A 24,877-nucleotide genomic window follows, 5' to 3' on the forward strand; every position below is an offset into this window, starting at 1 on the left:
TTCATGCAGCTTGTAATGGAATATTGTTATTCTGATGATTTTGAAGATTAATAATCTGTTTTATATGTTAGTGATTGTTTTGATGGCACTAGTCTTTAAACTTGGACATATTAAGATTAGATAAAAGCAAAAAACTGACATGCATTCCCTTTAATAAAGTTTGCAATGAGTTTGTTGCAATGCAAGACATTCTGAACATTTTCTATGCCCTTGAAATTTTGTCTCCTCTCATCTTCTCTCTTCCGGTCTTCCTCCATTCCATTTCTCAATGTGCTCCATCACACCTTCATCTGTAGCTTATGTCTTTGTTAGCGTCGCCCCGTCAGCCCCCTCCCCCTCCCCCCACCTCACCGTCCCCGGACGGCCTCCCCAACGGCCCCCAGTCCCCACAGCAGCCCAAGGAGCCCCTAAGCCAGCGCCTCAACGACTTCATGGGCACCAAACACAAAATGCACTGCCTGCGGAGCCTGAAACGTGGGGTAAGTTCAAGAGCCGCCACGTCACCTCTGTGTCTTTCGTGTAGATCTGATTGGATGACTCCAAAGGCTCAAGCACCATCAGCTCAGTTTGGTTATGAAGTGGTGTGTGGATGTGTAACATGTCTCGTTTTCATGCTTTTTATCAACACCATCTTAAACATATCTGTCTTAACAGCTATGTAACTGTATGTATTAACCATTTCCCCTAACATGTCTTTCTTGTCTTAACATTCACAGCTTTCTCTAAAGCTGGTAAGTCTGACTTGCTATAAAATCCCCTAAACTTTAGCTCTAACTATTTTCATAATAAATATTTAAGAATTTTTATTTTATTTTTAATTTATTTTATTTTTATTTTGCCAATTTTTCCAGTTTCAACGCTTGCTAGCATTTTTTTAATCTAATATGAGCTGGGCAGTCAGTGGATGTGTTTTCTAGAACTGAGACTAGGTTTTATCTTGTTTATTTAATGTTTTAATGCAGTTTTGTTTGTCTTTGATTTATTATTTTTCACTCATAACTCTGTCTGTCTGCAGGGAACAGGCCAGGAAGACTACAGTCATCTGCCCCCTGAGCAGAGGAGGAAGAAACTACAAGCCAAGCTCAATGACATTAACAAGGACATCCAGAAAGAGATGGATCAGAGGTAAATCATCCAGTAGCTGCCATGCTGGTAATAGTATCAGCATCTCTTTCTTCCAAATACCTCATCATCATGCACCAAATTGTTTATATCATATACTACAGCTCAAAAATTTGGGGTCAGTAATAATTTTTTGAAAGAAATTAATACCTTTATTCAGCAAGGATGCCTTAAATTGATCGAAAGTGACAGTAAAGACATTTATAACATTCTGTTTCAAATACAAGCTGTTCTTTTGAACTGTCCCTTCAAAGAATCCTGATAAAACAAAGTATCATGGTTTCACCAATAATATTAAGCAGCACAACGGTTTTCAACACTGATAATAATAAGAAATGTTTATTGAGCAGCAAATCAGCATATTAGAATGATTTCTGAAGGATCATGTGACACTGAAGACTGGAGTAATGATGCTGAAAATTCAGCTTTGCATCACAGGAATAAATTACATTGTAAAATATGAGATCATTAAAAACAGTTATTTTAAATTACTATTTAATATTACAGTTTTTATTGTATTTCTGATCAAATAAATTAATCTTTGACAAGCATTAGATAATTAATTAAAAAACATTAACAAAAAACTTACCAACCCCAAACTTTAGAATGATAGTGTACATAATTGTAATATACATGACCAGACATGACGCAACAAATTGTCATATGTGGTTCATATGCACATGCTTCTTGTTTTTACTAACTCTTCTTCTTGTGATTATTTGCAGGGACGCCCTGACTAAAATGAAAGATGTTTACATTAAGAATCCTCACTTGGGGGATCCAGACAGTATAGATCCACGGTTAGAAGAAATCACACAAGGCTTGGAAAAATTGCAGCTTGAGGCACATAAATTTGAGGTGAGGCCCTCAGAAATTCAGTCCTTGGATACCTTCAAAAGTTGGTTTAAAATATGGATTTTGAGATCCAAGAGACTTATGAAAGTAAATTATGCTATTTGATCAATAATGATTATAAATTAACAGAAGGATCTGTTGTTTGTGTGTTTTCAGGGCTGGTTGACGGAGGTGGAGAGGAAGTTACTTGAAAAGGGATCCGAGTCTCAGAGAAGACAGAGCAGTCATTTTGACTCGCAGGGCAACACGCCTCTTACAAACAACTACGGTCAAAACCGAGAGAGGTACTTCAGTCCCTAGACAGCAGGGCTACCAAACATGCACTGAATGGGATGATATAAATATGACTGACACTGTTACATGTCTTTAAAAGGCTCATGTAATGAGAAGTTAAAGGGGTCCTATTATGCTCTTTTACAAAGTGTTGATTTTGTTTTGGGGGTGTACTAGAACATGCTCTCATGCTTGGTGGGTCGAAAAACGCATTCTTTTTCACATAATTTAAATTATTACAATACCTCTCTCCCCAGCCGAGAAGCCTCTGCAGTCTACAAGATCCAGGGAGCGTGGTTGGATCCAGATCCAACTCCTCCCACCTGCCTATACCTAAAGCTACCCATCTCCACCCCCTGATCCCTAAACCCACCCCATCTCCACCCCTAAACCTACCAATCTCCACCCCCTAGATGTGTATCCAACCATACCCCCTGGATGTTGTGGACTGCAGTGAGCCCTACTTGCCCCAGCCTGGCACAAACGGCTCGATTAGTTCTGGGTTTGATGAAGGCCCACCTTCCAAAAAACAAAATGTGTTGTGATTGGTTAACAGCTTAGACGGCGTTTCAGTACTGCCCCACCCCTTGCCAAAGCAACAAGTTTCATCTGGCGTCAATATTTCCATATCAATTTGAGCCGGATTCAGATCTTTGCACGCACGGATATTGCAAGACATATTAGAGTGGTAACATTATTGTTGTTGTTGTTTTGTTGTTGTTTTTTTGGCTAAATCGCGTTTTAGATAGGATGTCAACAACCGCTTAAAAATAACTGCATTTACAGATAAGTGCAACGGTAATATGTATTATGTTTATTGTTCTTTAATTCTAACATTATAACATTAATTGCAGTGAAACTGTTATAGATTTGAATTTATTTATACCATAGTCCAGTGTTTCCCCACAGACACTCTATTTGTGGCGGCATATATGCAAATTCATTCTCTGCCAGCAGGAGGCACTGTTGGAGCGGGATAGATAGAGGTTTCTCCAGTAACGCTGTACACAAAGCAGCACTCCGCTCACAAATGCTGCTTTATCAGACATTACATGCAAGATTAAATGAAAATGACATCCAAAATTTTCTGAAGACAGTCGGTTTCCTTCAGAAATACAGTGATATAAAAACACCCGCACCGGTTTTTGATTTTGAAACGTGCAGTGCTCATGTTTATTCAACGAGCAGCACTTATTCTTCATCGTCGGCTTGTCTGATGCACTCAAGCAAGCATTCTAACCACGACCTTGCCCCCCCCCCCCAACCATTTGAATTTCCGTAGGCGGGATTTATTTTAATGATATTCTAATGAGCCTCTTTGTGATGTCACAACACCCGGAAAACAATGCTGTAGTCCAAACGAGCCATTCGTTACAAGATTTTTTTTAAAACGAAATATCTCCCTTTGGATTGGACTTTGAGATTTGTAACTTTGTAGATCTTTTTATGCCCAAACATACACACTACACGCTGACTAAAATTCAAAAAGTGAAAAAGCATAATAGGACCCCTTTAATATTTATTATGAAAACCCTATCTTTCATAACTCTAAACGACTGTGGATGCATCTCTGCACTGGACATTAGCAAAACTAAAATGACTAACATTACAAGTGGACTAAAGTCAAAAAACAAACTTGCTGTTCATGCTTTTTAATGCTATTAATACTTGGATGTTTTTTTGATAACCTCATATGAGGCGGTCTAACATTAAGCGTATAATCTGACTATAACGCCAAAGTTAATTTGGTCTGTTTTACGTATTGCATGTCTTCTGCACATAGTCCGGATGGCAGCTACACGGAAGACCCCAGCACAGAGACGACGATGCAGTTCAAATCTCGCAGTACTGAGTTCGATGACGAATTTGACGAAGAGGAGCCTTTACCCACCATTGGAACATGCAAAGCACTTTATCCATTTGAAGGTAACAGAAAAACACTAACTGGATCATCTTCCAGAAAGAAAAATATGTCAGGAATTTATGATTGTTAAATGATTCTGGAGCATATTTGCAATTCTTGAGATAATACGTTTAAACTACTACCAACCGAAATGTTTTTTTTTTTTTTTCCACTTCTAATTGTTTACAAAACTAATTTGACAAATATTCACTTTTGACTGGTGCTAAATTTATGTAGAAATTTTATTATGGATAAACGGCAAAAATATACAAAATTAAAAGCTGAAAATGAATAAAAAAAATGGAAATAAAATCAATTAATATATAGAAACATTTTAAACAGCAATAAAAATTTTATTCAATATTTACAAGTAAAACCGTTAACAATTTAACTGAAAATAAAATAACTTTTTTACACTATTATTATTTACTTTTTGTAAGTCACTTAGGATGAAAGTAACTACTAAATTAATAAATGTACTCAACATTAACTAATAAACAAAGAGTCAAATTGGTTATTAGACAAGGCTGACATAATAAAATTATTGTAATTTTGGTAACACACATTAGTTAATGTATTAACTAACATGAACAAACAATGAACAATGCAATTATTACACTATTTGTTAATGTTAATGAAAATACAGTTCATAGTTTATTCATGTTAGTTCACAGTGCATTAACTAATGTTAACAAACACAACTTGTGATTTTAATAATGCATTAGTAAATTCTGAAATTAACATTAACTAAGAATAATAAATGCTGTAGAAGTATTGTTCATTCTTACTAATGTTGTTAACCAATGTTAACTAATGAACCTTATTGTAAAGTGTTCATTTTTATAAGTTGGCATGCTTGTTTTGGAAACCCATATTGCCTGGTCTTGTGTCTGTAGGCCAGAACGAAGGTACCATATCCATGGCCGAAAGTGAGATGTTGTACGTAATAGAGGAGGATAAGGGCGACGGCTGGACCCGTGTCCGCAAAAACGAGGATGAAGAAGGATACGTGCCCACATCCTACATCAAACTCTTTTTGGACATGAATGCCAAAGGTGCTATGACATACATATAATCCCACATCACTGAACACCTGGAAAGCGTCTTTAGTGAACGCTGTTTAACTGTAAATACAATAGAATATCATGAAAATGTTCTCATTGAACAGAGGAAGCAGACAGCAGCGCACTTCCTGTTTTTACAAGTTCAAGATGCCATGTGTCCTTTCTCTGTTTTGGTCCTTATTTACGTTTTTAATTATTGCTCCCTTAGACCTTATCAGTGCTAAACAAGTTCTGCATCCATCATAAGGGTACAGTGAATTAGGCAATAAAGACAGCTGCTGTATAATTTTGATATATCTGATGGAAATGGCTGCTTTACCAACATATGTTCATATTTAGCATTATAGCTTGGCATTATAGTGGTTTTCTGCTATAACCAAGATATGTAGATACTTCTGTTCATATTTTTAATGATCTACAAGCAATGAAATGATTAGAAAATGTCAAAAGCAAATATTCCGAAACCTGGCAATAAAAAGTAATTACTAATATTTTGACCTTAATGCTACAGAACAAGTAGCAATCCTGCATTTTAACTATTAAGGTGTTTTTAATTATAATAATTTTTTAAGACGTGGAAATATCTGACTTATAGCATGAGAGATGGAATAGAATATTTTCTCAGGTACGTTTAGTTTGGTGTACATCCTTGTACCTCAAGAAATCCTGAATATACAGGATTTTTTTTCTTTCCCCGATGGCAAATCACATTCAATTTCAATGCATATCATTAAATGTGAAGAGCTTAAGTAATTAATGCATGCATCTGTGAGACTTCTGCTAGCTTTGCATTTACTGCTGTAAAAAAAAAGATCAGCTTTAGAAGTAAAAAATATACTCATGAACCCGTAGTTAACACGATGCCTTTCAGTGTAGTGAGCGTTGAAGCAATAATTCAAAAGATGCATGTTATTCGTACACTGACCAGCATGGAAAACTAACAGTTAACGTGAAGTTAAATAAAAATTTTCCAGGTGGTCATCGCAGTGTTTTAGAAATGCTTACAGCAGGAATACCGCTCTATGTGCATGCTGTAAAACCAGACAGGCTATTTATTGCTGCTTAACAGCTTCATCATTTGTCCATAGCTTTATCAGCAGCTGTTAAATATGCTCGATAGTGTCGCTCGCTAAATATATGAAGAATTTTGTATGGTTTTATACTGTCCCTGTCCTTAATTCACACTTCATAGTGGGGCTGCGCTCTGACGTTGAGCTTTACCATTGCTGTCTGTGTTAACCCATTGCTGTCTGTGAATCAACGATTGTGCAGGAGTTCCTGTGCAACATCTCTAACATGTCTTGTGTGATTTTTTTTTTTATTTGTTTCTTTTTTGCTTTTTGTTTCTGTTCCTTTCTTTGCAGATCCCTAAAAGTGTTTGGCTGGCACAGGAGTGGCAGGGCAAGCGTCCTTGCGTGAAACGTCCTCCTCTTGTAACTGTAGTCAGAGAGCTGGCAAATGGGGGACTAACTGAAAGGATATTCCATTTTTAATGCAACTACTTTCACTGAACCCTCTCGTCTGCCATAAGAAGGCAAACTGATCTTTTTCATGACTAGCGTGCTGATTATTTGCAAAAGCTTGCTTCTTGTATGGACCTATAGTATTTAGCCTCGTGCCATAGCTGCTTGCCGTCAGAGCCGAGCCTTTAGGTTTGTTTGCTGAGGCACAGAGTAAGTGCCGTGTACATGTCTTGTTATTGCCTGGCTTGCTTCAGAGCCAAGAGGAGTTTCTCATGAAGACATTAGACTTAATGAATATTTGTCAGTGCAGACTGTTCGGTTATGTGAAAACTATAAAAATGTGGGGGATAAATGGGACTCATTTTATACATTAAAAGCTAGCATTGTTTTTTCAGTTATTATTGCAGTGTTTGCAAGGCGGCAGTGTATTTAAATCCTGCTTCTTTTTAATTCTTCTGCCACACTTTTCACATAGATTAGTTCATAGAAATTTAAGATTAAGCTTTTTTCCTATTGTATATTCCTATATGTATTTCCTATGTAAGTCAGGGATGGATAGATTAAAAAAGTTATAAAGCAAGCATTAAAGCATGCTTTAAATTAATCAAAAGTGACAGTAATGACAATAATAATGTTAAAAATATATATCTGAATGTTAAATGTTGTTCTTTTGAACTTTAAGGAATCCTGAAAAAATTTACCATTGTTTTCACAAAAACATATTAAGCAGCAAAAACAGTTTTCAACATTAATAATAATAAATCAGCATATTAGATGATTTCTGAAGGATCATGTGACACTGAAGACTGGAGCAATGTCTGCAGAAAATTCAGCCTTGCCATCACATTAATAAATTACATTTTAAAATAAACTTGCTTTAAATTGTAATAATATAATAATCCAGCCTTGGAGAGCATATGAGACATATTTCAAAAACATTTTAAAAATCTTACAAACCCCAACTGATGATAGAATGTTTAAAAAAAAAAAACAGACAGTAAAAAAAAAAAAAAAAACAGTATGCAGTATTTGCATACTGAATTATTTCTTTTCAAGCTATAATTTTACTTTAACACTTTTGCTGCCTTGCAAGCACTGGTATTTCCGTCAGGAAATGCAAATCTAGTTATTATTATTAACATGATGATGAATGCATAATCATCCCCTACATTTTGTGTGAGGTGCTGTTGTAGATGAATAGTTCTCTATGGCAGGTGAATCGGTAAGCATCTTTTCTGGTTCTCTTACTCTTTCCTCCCAGAGAAGAAAGAAGTGTCACCTCACTCACTCACTCATTCACACTTTCCTCCTGCGATGTGCACACACACGCCACAGCTGCTCCCTTCTTCCTCTCGCTCTCTTTCTCACCTCCTCTTCTGTTTCTCTCAAACCCGCTCTTTTTGCCTCTTCTCTCTCAGGCATATTTTCTCTATCTTCTCTTTGTCTTTTCTCTTGACCTGTTTTTCTGCATCTCCCCTATTTTAACAGGCTGAAATGAGTGTTTTACAGATTAATTTAATCACATCTGAATCAACTATTTCCAGAATTTGTTAAGTCTAATCTAATTCGGATAACATTGTTTACAATATATTATTTCACAAACACCCTAACTATCCCATATATCCCATTGCACCCCTGCTAGACCTTTGTTATAAAGCTTTGTAGCTAAATAGTGTGTAAACTGATTCAAATTAGTATTAGCTGATGCTTGCAAGAAAAACCAGGCACAACCAGGAAAGAAAATGCCACTCACTTTCACTGCAAACTAAAATTATGTAGGATTTATTTGGAAAGAATTTGCTCTTAGAAATGTCTAGTAAATATCACAATTACTTGCAAAGAATTACCACATTGAATTATATTGGAATTTGTTTTTAAGTAGAAAGACTGAAATAATAGATTTTTTACAGTGTACTCTGGTCTAAAAGCAAGGACACAACCATGCAAAGGACAAACTTTTTTGGTGGTGTTTTTTTTTTTTTTAATTCTTTTATGAATGTGTGCATAATATGTTGAAAACAGAATGGCAAAATGTTTCTTGTCTCGCCACATTAAGCTATGAATTACATGTTTCATCCAATATTAAAACCAAAAACTGAAATTTGAAAGTCAAATAGTTTGCTTCACAGGATATTACTGTTGCTTGTTTTGCATTTCTCTCATAAAACATAAAACAGTCAAGATATGAAATATTTAGCTACTTGCATCTTTAGCCTTATTTAGCCACTTACTTAACTCACACTCTTTCACCCATAAAACTGAAGCATCACTCTGTAATTCTAATTCAGTATCTGTGAAAGTAAAGCCTGCCTGCTTTGACTGCTGAATTTTTTAACTTTTTTTTATCCTAACAACAAATTGAGCAGCATCACTATCATATATTGGAGAGACAGTTGTCAATTCTAATTATCATCAATGTCTATGGCGATTGTGGCCCTGCTGAAACACTGCTATTTTACTCTATGAAATGTCACTCAGCCAATCACATTAGAGGACTGCAACCAACTATATAAATTGGATTCCATCGGAATCAGTTCATGAAATCCCAGATGCCCTCTATTAATAAATATAACTTGATTGGCATTTAGAAAAGTATCTGAATAGCCTCTTTCTCTCTCTTTTCCTTTCATTCCTCTCTCTCTCTTTCTCTCGCGGTGGATGTGGCTGTGTATGGTGTAGCTGTAGTGGTGCAGTCCAGTAGATGTTGATGGTGGTCCTCAGCTGGTGCTGTGTTTCGACGCATGCATGCTTGCCCTGTCTCTGTGTGTGTGCCAGTCTTAGGGGGTCCAATTCTCCATAAAGTTCAAGCCTTCGGTTTCTGACGGTTGAACTTAAGCTTTTTGAATTGTGTTTGTGCCTGTTTTTTTTTTCTTCTCTACTTTTAGCTTCTTGAGTGTTTTATTTATTTTGGAAAATATATGCATGGTCTTGTGTCTACACATCCCCCCTAAGTTATTCTTTTGAATTGTTTACACTGTTTTAGAGTCTCTCTGAATGATTGCTATCCAGGGTCCAAGATTAACAATCACCAAGGCCACATGCAAGTAAAAAAAACTGGCTTTGGTAAGTAAATAAAATATTACTTGCCTGTTGGCTGGTAACGATTACGAAATGTGACATAATGAATAGGTTAGGTCTATAAAACATGCTGGGTTTAAGTTATTTATTTGTGATTCAAAGACAAATAAATGCTTTAATATGTAACCCTATTATTAAGATTTCTCTTTTATTCTAGTACTACATGTTTTATATTTCTTGTACCAAAATATAAGAAACCAAATCACAACTAGTTTTTACAATGACCCAGCCTTTCTGTCAATATAATATGAGAAGAAAAAAAACGGCCTAATAATTCCATTGTCATAGGAACGGAAATACTTACAGCTAGTAAAGTCTGTTGTTAATTTTGGACCCTGTCAATATCATTCCAATTTCATTTTTGATGTTAAACACAAGTATTTACCTCATTCAGGATAGATTTGGGCTGCTCTTCAATAATAGGCTCTGAACTTGACGAATATTGTCATATCCATTCATGAAGAAACACTATTGCAGAGATTGAATGTCTGTGTTTTTCTGTATATTGTGCTTTTGACCTTGCTGGATCCCTTCCTTCGAAGACCTCATAAACATAAAACTGCCAAATCAAGTGTGAAAGGCTTGTGACTTTTTTGCAAATGCTAACCAGTATAGTAGACATCGAGCTGAGTTTTATTTCAGTTCGATTCAAATCATTCATATTGTAAAAGTCAAAATTGTATGTCTGTCAAACTGGGCAGTTTTTATGTAGAAGTTTAACAAATTAAAGGTGATTTTAAAATGGTTCTATTTGTCCTGTTTATCGTCTGAACTGAATGATTGTGCAACACCATGTAGATCGGCAGTTCTCAACTGGTTTTACTTCCGGACCCTGGTTTTACATTGGATATCAAATGGCAATCCAGCACCAAAAACAACATCCCTAAAATTAAACAATGACATGTAATATTAATATTAATACAATAAAAATCTAAAGTAAATCTTAATATAATATAAGCATCATTTTTAGCCTACTGTCTGCAATTCTTTCTAAAACAGACCTGCCACTCATTTTCAGGTCATGTGACCACAAGGGGGCAACAGATGCCATATCAAGTTTGGTAAAATTCCTAAATGTGTTTTTGATCTGCAGCTGAAGATGGGAAAAACAACTTAAATTGAGTGCAAGAAGTCTCAACTCACTGACTGTGTAATATAACAACCATTAATTGGATTGGTTGCAAAACACATTACATAAAATCTCAGGAGATTTCAGCCTCTTCTGAAGAAACCCTTGTACACCGTGTAACAGGTCATATCCTCAATTGCCCAGCGCGGGAACGTAGCTTGCTAAGCAGTGTTTTGCCTGAGTGCTCTAACAGGAACCCAAGCTTCAGATAAATGGCTTCCTCTCCTAAAAACGTCTAAAGCTCAAAGTTGAGGAGGCTTCAGGGGGAAGAGGGGGTGTGATTGGTTCAGCAGGTGAGGACTGGGAATTCCAGATAAAGAACAGAATATATTGCATCACTTCCGCTGTTTGTTCTTCTCTCTATTTCTGAGCGATGGAATGCTTGCCATTCAGGAGGCCAGGAATTCAAAACAAGTTCATTAAGTTTGAATAGCGTCTTCTTTTTAAAGCCGAGTTAGACCACCCCACCCTAATATCACAAAGGCCTGGCTTCCCACAATACACATCGTTCAGCGTCCAAGAACTGATTTCCTGCCCTGAAACCCCTCTTCATTTGAACATATCTGTAGCAGACTGTTTATCAATGACGTGTTGGTACCATACCAATGCTACGAACAAATGTTTGCTTTTGTTGAAGTGCCCGTTGTGGGATTTGTTCACATCTACTGTAAATAGGTGGGGTGGGTAACAGGAAATGGCACTGCCAAATGGCCAAATACAAACTTATAATAGCCATATTGAGGAAAAATAAACATACTCAGTGCCCCCTGCTGTTAGGGAGGAAAAAGTACTGTTTTGTAATGAAATACTAGCATATTGCAATTTTGTATTTATTTAAATTTATTTTAAAAAATTAACTATTTGAAAGAGTGTTGAGTTTTTGTTTTGTTTTTGTTGATTAAAACAGTAGATGAAAAACTATTACTTAAAAACAACTGAATAAAATAAGTTTAAATTGAATTACTAAAATCACTCAAATTGAAATAAAAATCCTAAACAGAAATATTTTAACTAAAATGAAAATATAAAAATAAAAGCTCATTTAAAGTATTAATACAATAGTAAATAAATGATACTAAAAATAACAATTTCATTATTCTCAGTATCACTTGGTAACATAACTCATAAATTAAGGAATTATTAATTAACAACAAATTAACTAATGTAAGTGTATCCAGCTTTTATAGTACAGTACTATATAGCATATTTCAGCTGTTTGATGTGCTTGCTGTATCATCATAAAATGTGAACTATAGGCCTACTATAGCCCAGCTCTAACCGGCTAAATGACTATAAGGCATGAACATATTATGAACATTAATATGATTTTCTGTAAAGCTACTTTGAAACAGTGTGTATTGTGAAAAGATCTATAAATAAATAAAAAGAGCGATGTGGACCAGTGTGCTTTACGGCACAATAAACATTCCAAACAGTAATACACTTCATTATTGTCAATACATGCATGTTTAATTTCATGATTGGCATATCTGAAATACAAAAGGTTATTTTACATTTTGAATCCAATTTCATCTTAACTCTTGTCAGTCTGATTGAATAATTCAAAAATTGGTAAAAGATGGTAAAAAAACATGAATTATACTACTTATGATTCATTTATCATAATGGAAATGAAATTTTGAGCACAGTGCATTGTGGGATATGGTACCCAGCACAGTGTGCTCTGTTGTATTCTGCACATTTTAGTAATAAGTCATCCAGGTATATGCCTACAGAACATTTGCAGAGGCCTACTACACACATTCCAGATAGCATGCGGATGTGGGCCACTTAAGGCAATGATACGGCACTGCTGGCCTTCTTATGGCCTGTACAAAATGAATGTAAGCCAGAAGTGGCCCACATGTAAAATAGCAAAAATGGCCCAAATATATCAAATCACATGTGGGCCTCTATAGACAAAGATGCTGTGTTCACAGCAATGTATACTCTGAATGTGACCCTAACGTGGCCCATGTGGTAAATAGTTAATATGGCCCAAATAGTGCCAACCAAATTTGTGCTACATTTTTGCCAAAGGTGGCCCACTTGACAAAGGTTAATCAGGGTGTAAACCAAATGTGGCCCAGTTATCCTAAAACGTATCTGGGCTAGTTTTGGCAAAGATATGGCACAGTGAGCACTGGCTAATGTTACCCTTATTAGATTAAAGGCTTAGAGTATGATATGTAACCTTTCGTCTTCGTCACCTGTGCTTTAACACAGCGTAGCCGTGACACTTACAGACTCACTGAGTAGGTAGAGTCTGAATGAGAAACATTTAGGTTCAAACTTATGCAGAACAGTTTTTAAAGTATTGGAATGTGTCTTTGAATATTTATCTGTGACATTTGAATTGCTGCTTGTGCAAAACTTGGGTCGGGATGATTTTATCAAGTAGGACACATTTCTGGAACTTATTTGAACATTTACGGAGGACATTTTTAAATTTCTCTTTACATTATGTTGAGTATTGTTGATGCATTACTCACTTGAGGCTTAGTGTGGCCCAGATAATGTATATTTATGGTTTATTTGGTTCATTATTAGCTCAAATGTGGCTGTGTAGTGGCCAGCTTGTGGACCACTGCAAAATGCCACCATTCTATGCAGCATGTGGGCCACATGAGGAATGTGGGGGAAGACCAGGGTTTGAAAAAATATCAACTGTGGCCCACATTACGGCTAGTTTTTGTTTATTTGGTTGGCTTACATGCAGCAATGCTAAAGCTTACGTGAGGCCCAAATCTGGCAAACAGGACCGCCCAAATGCCATTATTCCACATAGTATGTGGGCCGGAGCAAGGTGTTGGAACTGGGCCAGAATTAAAATAAACGTGACCCAGATTTTGGCCAGTTCTGCTTTAGTTTATTTATTTATTTTCATGGCGGACATGCTGCCTCCCTATGGCTTGCTTGTGGCCCAGATTTGGCAAACAGGAGTGGACCACCCAAATGCCATTACAGTATGTGGGCCAGAGCAAGGTGTAGGATCTGGGCCAGAATTAAATTAAATGTGGCCCAGATTTAGGCAGTTCTGCTTTATTTGGTTTATATATGCCTGACATTGGGCTTTCTTTAGCTTGCTTGTGGCCCAAATTTGGCAAACAGGAGTGGACCGCCCAAGTGCCATCATACTTCAAAGTACTTGGGCCAGAGCAAGGTGTTGGATCTGGGCCAGAATTAAAATCAATGTGGTCCAGTTCTGCTTTATTTGGTTTATATATGCCTGACATTGGGCTTTCTTTTAGCTTGCTTGTGGCCCAAATCTGGCAAACAGGAGCGAACCGCCCAAGTGCCATCATTCTACACGGTATGGGGGCCAGATGAAAGTGTCAGGTGTGGGCCTGATCTGGGCCTCAGGAATTTTGCTATCTGGGCTTATACCTACTCTATACTGTACTAAGTATGGCAGTATGCTATTCCATAAAGATAAAATAATAACTGACAGATGTTCCAACCAAAAAGACAAGTGCTCTTTAATGTTGCTGCTTTTTGTTTTAGCTGCTGTTTGTGTCATTTTTCAGTACTTTGGGTCTACTGTGTAGTTTTAAGTGCTTGATAAATAAATACATTAGATTAAATGATCTTTTCTCAGAACTAAATTCACTTTTCCACGTCCTTTCTAATGTTTAATCAGCTGGTGGATGTATGAAGTCATGTCTCCTCAGGTTCACTGGTGATGACTGACAACTAGAAAGTGTTCATATACTTGCCTTCATTTTGAACAGTATTGTTGATGAAAAAAACTCTAACAAACTAACTTGCAAAATGTTTTGCTATAAAAATAGTTTTGATATTTTGGTATTACAGTGGCGTCTATTTTAAGCCTAGTTGAAGTGGCCACATACTTTGGGCGCCTATTTAGTGTGTTAAAGGTTTTAAGGAAAGGGTTTGGATTTGTAAAACAATGACCCTGCCCACGGAAGTGTCTCATAATAGCAATTCCAGAGCAACGTGGAATCTACTTTCGATGAAGTATAAGGAGCATGCCATTGTGATTTTGGGGTCTTTAAATGAAACACTGATTTTGTGTATGTGACAAATAAAAATCTTGAATCTTTTCTCCCGCCACTTTGGATTTTGGCACCATTTTGTCTTTCTAAAATCTGCCACTCACTGCTGACGCAGATCCTTTTCCTGAGCGGGTGAGATTTGTATTGTTCGGATGAAGCAGACCCTGCTATCTTCATCCACCAGCAGCTTCCTGTTTCCTGCGACACTGGAAATGCTGCATTTCTCTCCCCCTCCTCGTGCTAACCTTCAGGCATCAATTAAAACCTGTTGGCTTCTTGTTTTTACTTTATTTACAATGGTTTTCTTTGTGTTCATATTTTGGGATATTTTATTAAATGGATATTTTCCATCCTGACTTCTGATTAGTCATTCTGTTGTCTTTAAAACTGAATATAAAAATAAAGCTAAATAGAAATAATTAAACTAAAATATAGTAATATAAAAATAAAAGCCAATTCAAAAAAATATATAAATACTGTGATGTGCATTTGTTTTTGGAGGACAGCTTTTTATTTTCCATATTTTAACAGACCCAAGCGAAACTACATGAAATGTAAATTGTAAAATTCATAGATGCAGTAATTCTAAAAAATAATAATAATTCATAAGTGTGCCTAATTTTCCACTTCAAAAGTGAGCTAAATTCTTCTCAGAGTTCACTAACAGACTCCAGCAGTTCTAGAAGGATGGAGTTTGTTCTTTACAGCAGTTTTATCAGTTCCAAACACACACAGGAATTCCGCTTTGGGGAATGACCATCCTGATTCCTCACTTCCACAGGAAGGTTCAATAAAAAGAACCTCTATCAGGACAAAAGCATTTCATTCCTCACATGTCCAGAGCTGTATAGGCTACAATGACCACATCACTGAAGTCCTGTTTCTGGAGATCAAACCTTCATCTATGGACCTCCTCATATCTCAGGTTCACCAGCTGGACCAGCATATATTTGGAAACAGATCCATAATTTTCAGGTAGAGTTTATAGAACTAACATTTTTCCAAGGATTTTGGGTTACACTTTACATTATATGCTACTTTGGGATTCTAATGAACAATATGCCACTGCTTTTTGGAGCTGCTTTATTTAAACCAAGCTATTGGTAATATCTAAGTTCATTAGAGTAATATTTAATATATATATGGACACTGCAATGATAAGTATTGTGGTACTTTTCAGTTGGCTGTTGCCTTTACTCCCAAAGTTTTCCTAATGCATGCTTTAGATTGTTGGCAGTATACACAATGTGAGAGACCTTTCCTTTTTTTATTAGATCACCTGATTTTACTTAATAGTTTTATTTAATAAAACATTTTAGTTTAACATTTTAGAAACAATTTTGTACTGGCCACGCAAATTGTATTATTAAGCAGGGCGTTATTCAGCATTATTCTGAACAATGTCATTTCTGATAGAGAAGTCTTTGTTAATTAGTCTAACATTACTGCATTGTTTAAAGTATTACACCATGTTTTTTCTATTCCATCACTGCAGCAATGGATGGATTTAACCTTTCATGATTAATCGGGCACCTCTGAGGGCCACTAATGAAGAAAAGTGAAGACTAAGATGTAGGTGCAGAAGGTAAAGTATGCAAAATTGTAGCAAATCATTAATATGTTTACATGCTGCATGTTTTAAAACCATTTGATTTGTCAAAATCGTGCCTTGATGAGAAGAAAGGAGCCCTTTTTAACTGCTTCACAGTCCATTATTACTTTTGGTACGCGCTAGGCCAGACTCAAACTCGTACCGTGAGTAATAATGCACTGTGGCAGTGTGTTTATCAGCGTGGAGAAACTCAAAGCAGGTTTGGAAGCAAATGCATGGATAGGAAACATTTCACTTGCATAAATGCATACTTTACACTTGCATTAAAAACCCAACCATGAGGGGCCCTCTGACATCTGTATTGTTTTCATTTTAGGTTTGATATGAAGGAAACTGGATACAATCCAAGGAGTGGAAGTTCTGGATGACAACTGTTCATAAAGGGTGTGCAGGATTACATTTCTGTACGCAGCATTTAAAACAGTCAAGCAGTTGGAAAATCAGTTTGCCTGGCTGTAAATCTGGTTTTTAACTATTATTTTCTATAAGACAACTGCTTAATGTTTTGTAAAAGTGCAAAATGTGTTAAAGGTTCATGTAGAAGTGGTTTCATGATGAACTAATAAATAAATCGAAGAATAATTGATTTTGCAAAGAAGCAATAATGGTTGAATCGGTTGTTCTTTCTACAGGTTGAGAGGTCCGTGGACATCTGGCAAACATGTGCTAACTTCAGTGTGCATTGTAATCTGTTTGCTTTTGTAATAAAACATATTTCATCAGAGCAATACAGTGGGGGGTAATGCAAGTCAAGGAGCTATTATATTTTAATTTACAAGAAAATAGTTATTTTTTGAATAAGTAACGCCAGTTACTTGCTTTGTTTTCCCATTTATTGACTGACAGCTCTCTTGTCCCCATGATGCTGTAGTTCATGTTTACCTTGCTATTATCTCACTTGCACAAATTCAATATTCCTCAAAATGAATAAAAACGTGAACTGCAAACTCAGAATATGCAATAATTAAATGTTAAATAACACAAATATCCTTCCCAGTTTATTAACCAGTGTAACTACTGGCCTTTGATGATCCAATTCAACCGTGCTAATAAGCAGAAATGATTTAGATAAACATAACAGGTTTCATTTTTTAAATGTATTTTTTTATTTATTGCTAAAGAGTGCTGAATTTTCTTCTCCTGCATTCTATTCATGCAATCAAGAATGGCAGAAAGGTTTGTTTGAGCTGCTCCCTCTACTGTACAGACGTCAATTTTATATTATATTAAATTATATTCAAAAAACAAGCCTAGCCCAGATGAGAAAAAATAACGTCCCACATTACTTTCCATAAAAAGTAGGCTAAATAATAACACAATTACGTCCTTTTTTTATGGAGTTACGCAATTACTTTTTTTTTATTATTAAGTAAAATGCATTTATTGAATTTGTGTGTGTTTTTTTTTTTTTTTTTTACTAAATAAAAAGTTCAGGTATTCGATTCTGTCTTGAACTTTGTATATTTTCAAGTTGCCATATGATTTACTCTAATAACTCTACTGGTATAAAGGCTTATCTTTTATACTCTGATTTACTGAAGTAAATTATTTTTCATTCATTTTAAGAGCAAAGACAAAACGTAACGTGTAATTTCACTCAGTAGAATTGTTTATCTTAATTTGTATCGTACTTACAAATAAAGAATTGTGTAAACTTATGCGTTTTCTATATTTGAAAACAAATTTGTGAAAAAAACACAAAAACCAAGCAACTAAATACGCATGACGTCACTTAGTTACAATGTTGATCGCAACCACTGATTCCCCGAGGCCTCGGAGCAACGGAAACATGGACATAAGAGAAATAAAGACAAGCGAGGTGTACAAAGTGGATAAAAACTTACCAGCTCGCTTTAATAATCCGGAGTGTTGCAGAGGATACAGGTGCATCGTGTGTGATCTAAATTAATTTATGCATTAATATATGAGTGTATATGTATTCATGTGTTAGTTTTTAGCTCTTTAGTTGAATAACCCTTCTCCTGGAGAAACATGTAGCTCCAACAAAATTGCTTGGAAGTTTCTAGTAGACCTTGATTAACAGTTGCAGGTGTTTAATTAGGGCTGAAGCTAAACGTAGGAGTAGGAGAATGCATATTTAAGTGTGCATAGTACACACACACATACACACACACACATATATATATATATATATATACACATACATACACATATAAAAACACACACACACACACACATATATATATATATATATATATATATATATATATATATATATACACACACACACACACACACATACATACATACACACACACACACACACACATATATATACAACCCCAAATCAGAAAAAGTTGGGACAATATGAAAAACGCAAATAAAAAAAGAAAGTAGTGATTTGTAAATTTACTTTGACTTGTATTTCATTGCAGACAATATGAACACAAAATATTTCATGTTTTGTCTGGTCAACTTCATTTCATTTGTAAATATACATCCTTTCCTGTCATTCAGACCTGCAACACATTCTAAAAAAGCTTGGGACAGGAGCAATTTAGGGTTAGTAATCAGGTAAATTGGTTAAATAATGATGTGATTTGAAACAGGTGATGTCAACAGGTGATTGTAATTATGATTTGGTACAAAAGCAGCATCCAAGAAAGGTCTAGTCCTTTAGGAGCAAAGATGGGCCGAGGATCGCCAGTTTGCCAACAAATACGTGAGAAAATTATTGAAATGTTTAAAAACAATGTTCCTCAAAGAAAGATAGGAAGAGATTTTGATATTTCACCTTCAACAGTGCATAACATAATTAAAAGATTCAAGGAATCTGGATGAATTTCAGTGCGTAAAGGACAAGGGCGCACGCCTAAGCTGAACAACCGTGATCTCTGATCCCTCAGGCGACACTGCATCAAGAATCGTCATTCATCTATAAGCGATATCACCACATGGGCTCAGGACTACTTTGGCAAACCTTTGTCAAGTACCACAATACGTAGTTACATCCACACATGCCAGTTGAAACTGTACTGTGCCAAAAGGAAGCCCTATGTTAACAGTGTCCAGAAGCGCCGTTGACTTCTCTGGGCTCGCAGGCATCTGGGATGGACCATTACACAGTGGAAACGTGTACTTTAGTCAGATGAATCAGTATTTCAGTTATTTTTTGGGAGAAATGGACGCCGTGTGATCCGGACCAAAGAAGAAAAGGATCATCCAGACGGTTACCAGCAAGTCCAAAAGCCAGGGTCTGTCATGGTATGGGGTTGTGTCAGTGCCCTTGGCAAAGGTAACCTTCACTTCTGTGATGGCACCATTAATGCTGAAAAGTACATGGAGATTTTGGAGCACAATATGCTGCCTTCAAGAAGACATCTTTTCCTGGGACGCCCATGCATATTTCAACAAGACAATGCAAAACCACATTCTGTACACACTACAAAGTCCTGGCTGCGGAGGAAGAGGGTACGGGTACTTGACTGGCCTGCCTGCAGTCCCGACCTGTCTCCAATAGAGAATGTGTGGCGCATTTTGAAGCGCAAAATGCGACAACGAAGACCCTGTACTGTTGCCCACCTTAAGACTTGTTTGCAGGAAGAATGGGACAAAAATTACTTCTGAAACACTTCATCACTTGGTGTCTTCAGTCCCTAAACGTCTTTTAAGTGTTGTGAAAAGGAATGGCAACATTACGAAGTGGTAAATGCTTTACTGTTCCAACTTTTTTGGAATACGTTTATTTTGAAAAAAACCCACAAAATTCATGAACACATTAAATAATGTGCTGTTGTATTGTTTTCAATGTAATACAGGTCAAAGATAATTTAACAAGGTACTGTTTTCAGTTTGATTTTAATTTAACATACCGTCCCAACTTTTTCTGATTTGGGGTTGTGTATATATACATGCATACACACACATATATATATATATATATATATATATATATATATATATATATATATATATATAAAATAATAAGCCTCATTATGCTTTCCAGCCAAAACATTATCAACCCTTTATACCAAATGATAAATCAAACATATGGAAGCAAAAAAACAACAGTACATGAAATGCTGGTGAGTACACAGCACACACTGCCTTATTGTTAAGATTACTCAGACAATAGTATTTACACATACTGTTAATTTTTCAGACAACCTTTATCGGAAGTCGTCTGAAGTTTTCGGCGCATAATGGCTTTAACACGGCGCTGAACAAGAATCGACTCACTGGACCCAATCAAACCACTGCATTTCACGACAGAATCAATTTCCATTACTTATACCACACAGATGGGAAATCGAAGTAAAATAATATATCCTTTTTTGTATATAATAAACCAGTGAAGCTAATTTGTGATAGTAGTAAGGTTTTGATTGTCATGGCTTTGTTATTGGGTTGTTTACAAGGATAGTCATGTTGTTTCAAACCTGTATGCCTTCTGTGAAACAAAAGATATTTTGATCATTGTCCATACAAAGTCAGTGCGCTCAAATGTTGTTTGGTTCCCAGCAGTCTTCAAAATATCTCATTTGTAATGACATTAGGGTGAGTAAATGGTCACAGAATTTAAATTTGTGGGTGAACTATCCTTTAAATTTGAGAAAAATGGATCCCTTCAGTTTATAGCCCACTGGATGATGGATTCCAACCTGTTGGATTAATAAACGCACACAACTAAGTCAGTAATGTCAATATAGTTTATTTTATTTGGTGTAGTAGAGTGAAATTCCACAGTAGACCTGAACGTAAATGTCCAGGGAATATTCTCTGGGCGTGTGACCCTCACACAGTGGAAGCCATCAAAATGTAATCCACGAGTTTTAGTAGCACTTTGAACCAATATGTGGAGGTAAAGCGGACCAACGTACAATCAAGCGTGTTAAAAACAATGCGGTGGGGTTGAAATAAGACAAACCGTGACCACAGCAATTTCAATCGCTCAAACCAACCAGCATCGACCTGATTGGTGACGCGTCCCTTCGGAAACTCGTCAGTCGTTGCTGTCGCTACACTGAGGATACGGGTGGACGGTATTAAGGGTTTTGGTGTTGACTTTTCCCTGTTTTTCCTTGGAGCTGTAAGCAGCAAAAATATTGTCCAGAGGGCTGGATTGTCAAGTCCACAAACCTCCAACGTTATTTGTAAAGTAAAAGGCACTTCAAAACATTGTAACAAAATCCAGTGTATTGTTTTACACCATATACACACATGATCAGAAATGAAGGAATGCAAAGATTGTATAAACCTTGAAGAGTGTGACGTTTTAAAACAGTTTTGCTTCATCAGGCTTATAAAAAGAAAGTAAGAAAAGGCTGGTCTGTAGCACATGACAGGTTTAAGGTTTTCATGGAGCCGAGAGAGAGAGAGAGACTCATGGCGAGACGTTTCTGTTGCGTTGCAGAAACTTAAAAATTGCATAGGCAAGAAAACATGATTCTCGGATCAGAAGGAGCCAAACAAACTAATGCAAATATATATAAAAACAATAAGATTCTATCATCATGGACAGAAAGTTGAACTTCTCTGAAGTGAAAAAGACAAATATGCGTGGGAAACTTAAAAGCAAATGGGACTTCCAAGTCAGCAGCAGTTTTGGTGCAGGGCGGCGCCCCGGTGGAATGGTGAAGCTGTGCGGTGAGCCGAAGCAGAGGAACTCTACAGCTCAGTGTCCTGATACTTTTGTGTGGTGGTGTAATAGCCACGCTTGGTCTGCTCCGCCAGCTGATGAAACTCCTCTCCGGGCTCCTCGCCGAGGCCGAGCAGGCGGCTCTCTGAGTATGGCAGCTTGCAAGGAGGCGTCTGGGGCTCTGGTCGTGCACTGGAGCTGGACGCAAAGCAAACGCAGCAAGGTTAGGGACTGATTGAGTGCGCATTTATCCTGCTAATTTTTGTGGGTGAAATCCAGCAAGTTCAGTAGGAATGCACATGATTGGGAATTTCACGTAAGATTTTACAAGTCTTGAGTTGTGAAAATCTGCTTGGTTTGAAATAACTAATGTGTGAGCTGTGCTTCATACATCACTACACAATTGAAAAAAAAAAACCTTTTCGCTTGCACAGTTTTGCTCATGTGACTCCACCACCTGAACAAAACCGGACTATTACCCAATAGGTTGTGGCCTGCTGTGGTCCAGTTTCTGAGATTTCATGGGGACGGCATAGATGTCTGGATGTTTCTGTGCAATCTCCAACTGAAATCAGACAAATCAAACACATTAGAATTTCTAACAAATATTTAGGCAGGAAATTAGACAACTGGTATTTATCATTTGGAAGGAGGCATATTTTATTAGAAGATATTTTTGTACGATGAATCTTCAGAATTTTTGGTCTGTTTTCTAGAAGAGAAATAGTGTAAATATTGAAAAAATGCTATATGTGACCCTGGACCACAAAATCAGTCATAAGTAGCTCGGGTATATTTGTAGCAATAGCCAACAATACATTTGTATGGGTCAAAATTATTGATTTTTCTTTTATGCCAAAAATCATTAGGATATTAAGTAAAGATCATGTTTCATGAAGATATTTAGTCAATTTCCTACCACAATTATATCAAAACTTAATTTTTGATTAGTAATATGCATTGCTAAGAACTTCATTTGGACAACTTTAAAGGCGATTTTCTCAATATTTAGATTTTTTTTTTTGCACCCTCAGATTTTCAAATGTAGCCAAATATTATCCTATCATAACAACCCATACATCAATGCAAAGCTTATTAATTCAGCTTTCATAGTATGTATAAATCTTAATTTATAAAAACTTACCCTTATGACTGGTTTTGTGGTCCAGGATCACATATTTAACACGTTTTATAAATATATAAAAGTTGTGTTGTGTTGTCAACCTACATATAGTAGCATGTAGATCAAAATTCCAATTTTCCAATTTTGAATAAAATGACTTTTTAAATAAAAATTAATTTTTGAATTTAAAATTGAAATTCCATTCCATTTATTTTCAGTATGTATACTGTACAGTATATAAATATATTGTTCCTAAGCAACTACAGATAACAGAAAAATATAGAGGATAAAAAGAAAAGACAAATACTCAATGATTTAAAATAAAATTATCTACCCCCACTGACTCTTTCACAAAGAATGAAAAACAAATTGTGATTTGCTTCTTTTGCAGTAAATGTTGGTCAAACTTATTTCTGACCAATTAGACAACATGTACGGCAAGTTTCTGGAACTAGCATTTACAATAGATTCCAAGTTACTGGTTGACAAATCCAAGGAAGGAAGAGTTTTTGAATTGTCTTTTCTTGTCATTTTGTTGTGTCATTGTTCATGCAAAGCCTAAAGACAGTGAACACTCACCCTGGCATTCTGGGCCTCTTGGATCTCCATGACTCTCTGTGTCCGGGCCAAGTGATCCATCTGCTCAAAGGCCTTCACTTTGCCCAGGAAAGACCTCTGAGAGGGATCGTCAGGGATGTCCTTCAGAGGTTTGCTGTCCCGTACCGGGGGGCTGTTTACGAGGCCTCTGGAGCAGCGGGACGTGTAGGTAGGTTTGAGAGCTGTGGGGGGAGGCGGGGGTTTGGTTTTTGCAGGAGAGTCCTGGCTGCGTGGGTGCTCGCTGCTTGCGGGACTGCTTGAACGAGAGTCGTAGTTGCGAGAGGGGTCGTACTGCCCCCGTGATGCCTCCACTTGAGACAGCATTTTTACCTGAAAGACAAATTAATGTGAAGGAGAACAGCACTACCGAATTGAATCACAGGGTTTCCTACTACATTTCTCTTCCTAAACCACAGGTAAAGGCCACCACTGGATTATATTGATTATGTAACACAACACTAACTGCTAGTAAAATCTCAAACACTAACTAATTGCTCTAGTTTTTCTATAAACACTCCAAAAATGCTAAAGACTACTAGAAACACTTTATAATTAAGGTGCAATTTGTTAACATGCATTAGGAATCATGAAACAGTTATAGTAAACTAAAACTAAACCATTAACTATTCAACTTTTAATTGCAATTAAATATAGAATAAAATGAAATAAAAATATTACTTGAAAGTAATGTGAAAGAAATGTGAAAAATAGATAGATAGAAAGAAAAATCTTTTTAAAAATGTTGCCTTGGCAACTAACTGAAATAAAAAAAAAACTTGAATTAACTAAAACTACTAAAACTGAAATAAAAAATTAAAGCTAAATAGAAATGTTTAAAAACAAACAAAAAAGAATTAAAAGAACAAAAGCACATAATGATTAAATTTGTAAGTAAAATAAAAATAAAACAAAATATAAAAATAAAAGCTAATTCAAATTTTAATAAATACCACATTAATATGTAATACTACTAAATGCCCTTATATTTACATATAATTAATAAATATAATACATATATTTAATACGCAACAATTTTAATAGCA

At 36.1% G+C, this 24,877-nt stretch overlaps 2 protein-coding genes and 1 long non-coding RNA gene across 5 annotated transcripts in view; 2 read left to right on the plus strand and 1 right to left on the minus strand.

Moving 5' to 3' along the window:
• LOC306848265 (formin-binding protein 1-like) overlaps positions 1-7,659 on the plus strand; it is a 31,129-nt gene extending 23,470 nt beyond the window's left edge. The window contains exons 10-17 of the mRNA XM_079382721.1: positions 297-479; positions 717-731; positions 1,016-1,125; positions 1,848-1,980; positions 2,134-2,261; positions 4,034-4,176; positions 5,050-5,208; positions 6,582-7,659. Of these exons, the coding sequence (XP_079238847.1) occupies positions 297-479; positions 717-731; positions 1,016-1,125; positions 1,848-1,980; positions 2,134-2,261; positions 4,034-4,176; positions 5,050-5,208; positions 6,582-6,589 (879 nt within the window). The 3' untranslated portion in view covers positions 6,590-7,659. The remainder of the gene's footprint in view (positions 1-296; positions 480-716; positions 732-1,015; positions 1,126-1,847; positions 1,981-2,133; positions 2,262-4,033; positions 4,177-5,049; positions 5,209-6,581) is intronic.
• An 8,068-nt stretch (positions 7,660-15,727) lies between these two features.
• On the plus strand, positions 15,728-18,172 carry LOC306848390. The gene is made up of 3 exons (XR_013782237.1): positions 15,728-15,878; positions 16,399-16,488; positions 16,832-18,172. It is a non-coding gene; the product is annotated as an uncharacterized lncRNA (long non-coding RNA).
• A 2,012-nt stretch (positions 18,173-20,184) lies between these two features.
• The window catches only part of LOC306848473 (tight junction protein 2-like), a 77,367-nt gene continuing 72,674 nt past the window's right edge, over positions 20,185-24,877 (minus strand). For all 3 annotated transcript variants that reach the window (XM_079383039.1, XM_079383040.1, XM_079383038.1), the window contains exons 21-23: positions 23,817-24,164; positions 22,594-22,679; positions 20,185-22,312 (exon numbers count right to left, since the gene is read on the minus strand). In XM_079383039.1, the coding sequence (XP_079239165.1) occupies positions 22,144-22,312; positions 22,594-22,679; positions 23,817-24,164 (603 nt within the window). In that variant the 3' untranslated portion in view covers positions 20,185-22,143. The remainder of the gene's footprint in view (positions 22,313-22,593; positions 22,680-23,816; positions 24,165-24,877) is intronic.

The sequence above is a fragment of the Barbus barbus genome (genome assembly GCF_936440315.1).
Source record: "Barbus barbus genome assembly, chromosome: 28".
Classification (NCBI taxonomy): Eukaryota; Metazoa; Chordata; class Actinopteri; order Cypriniformes; family Cyprinidae; genus Barbus; species Barbus barbus.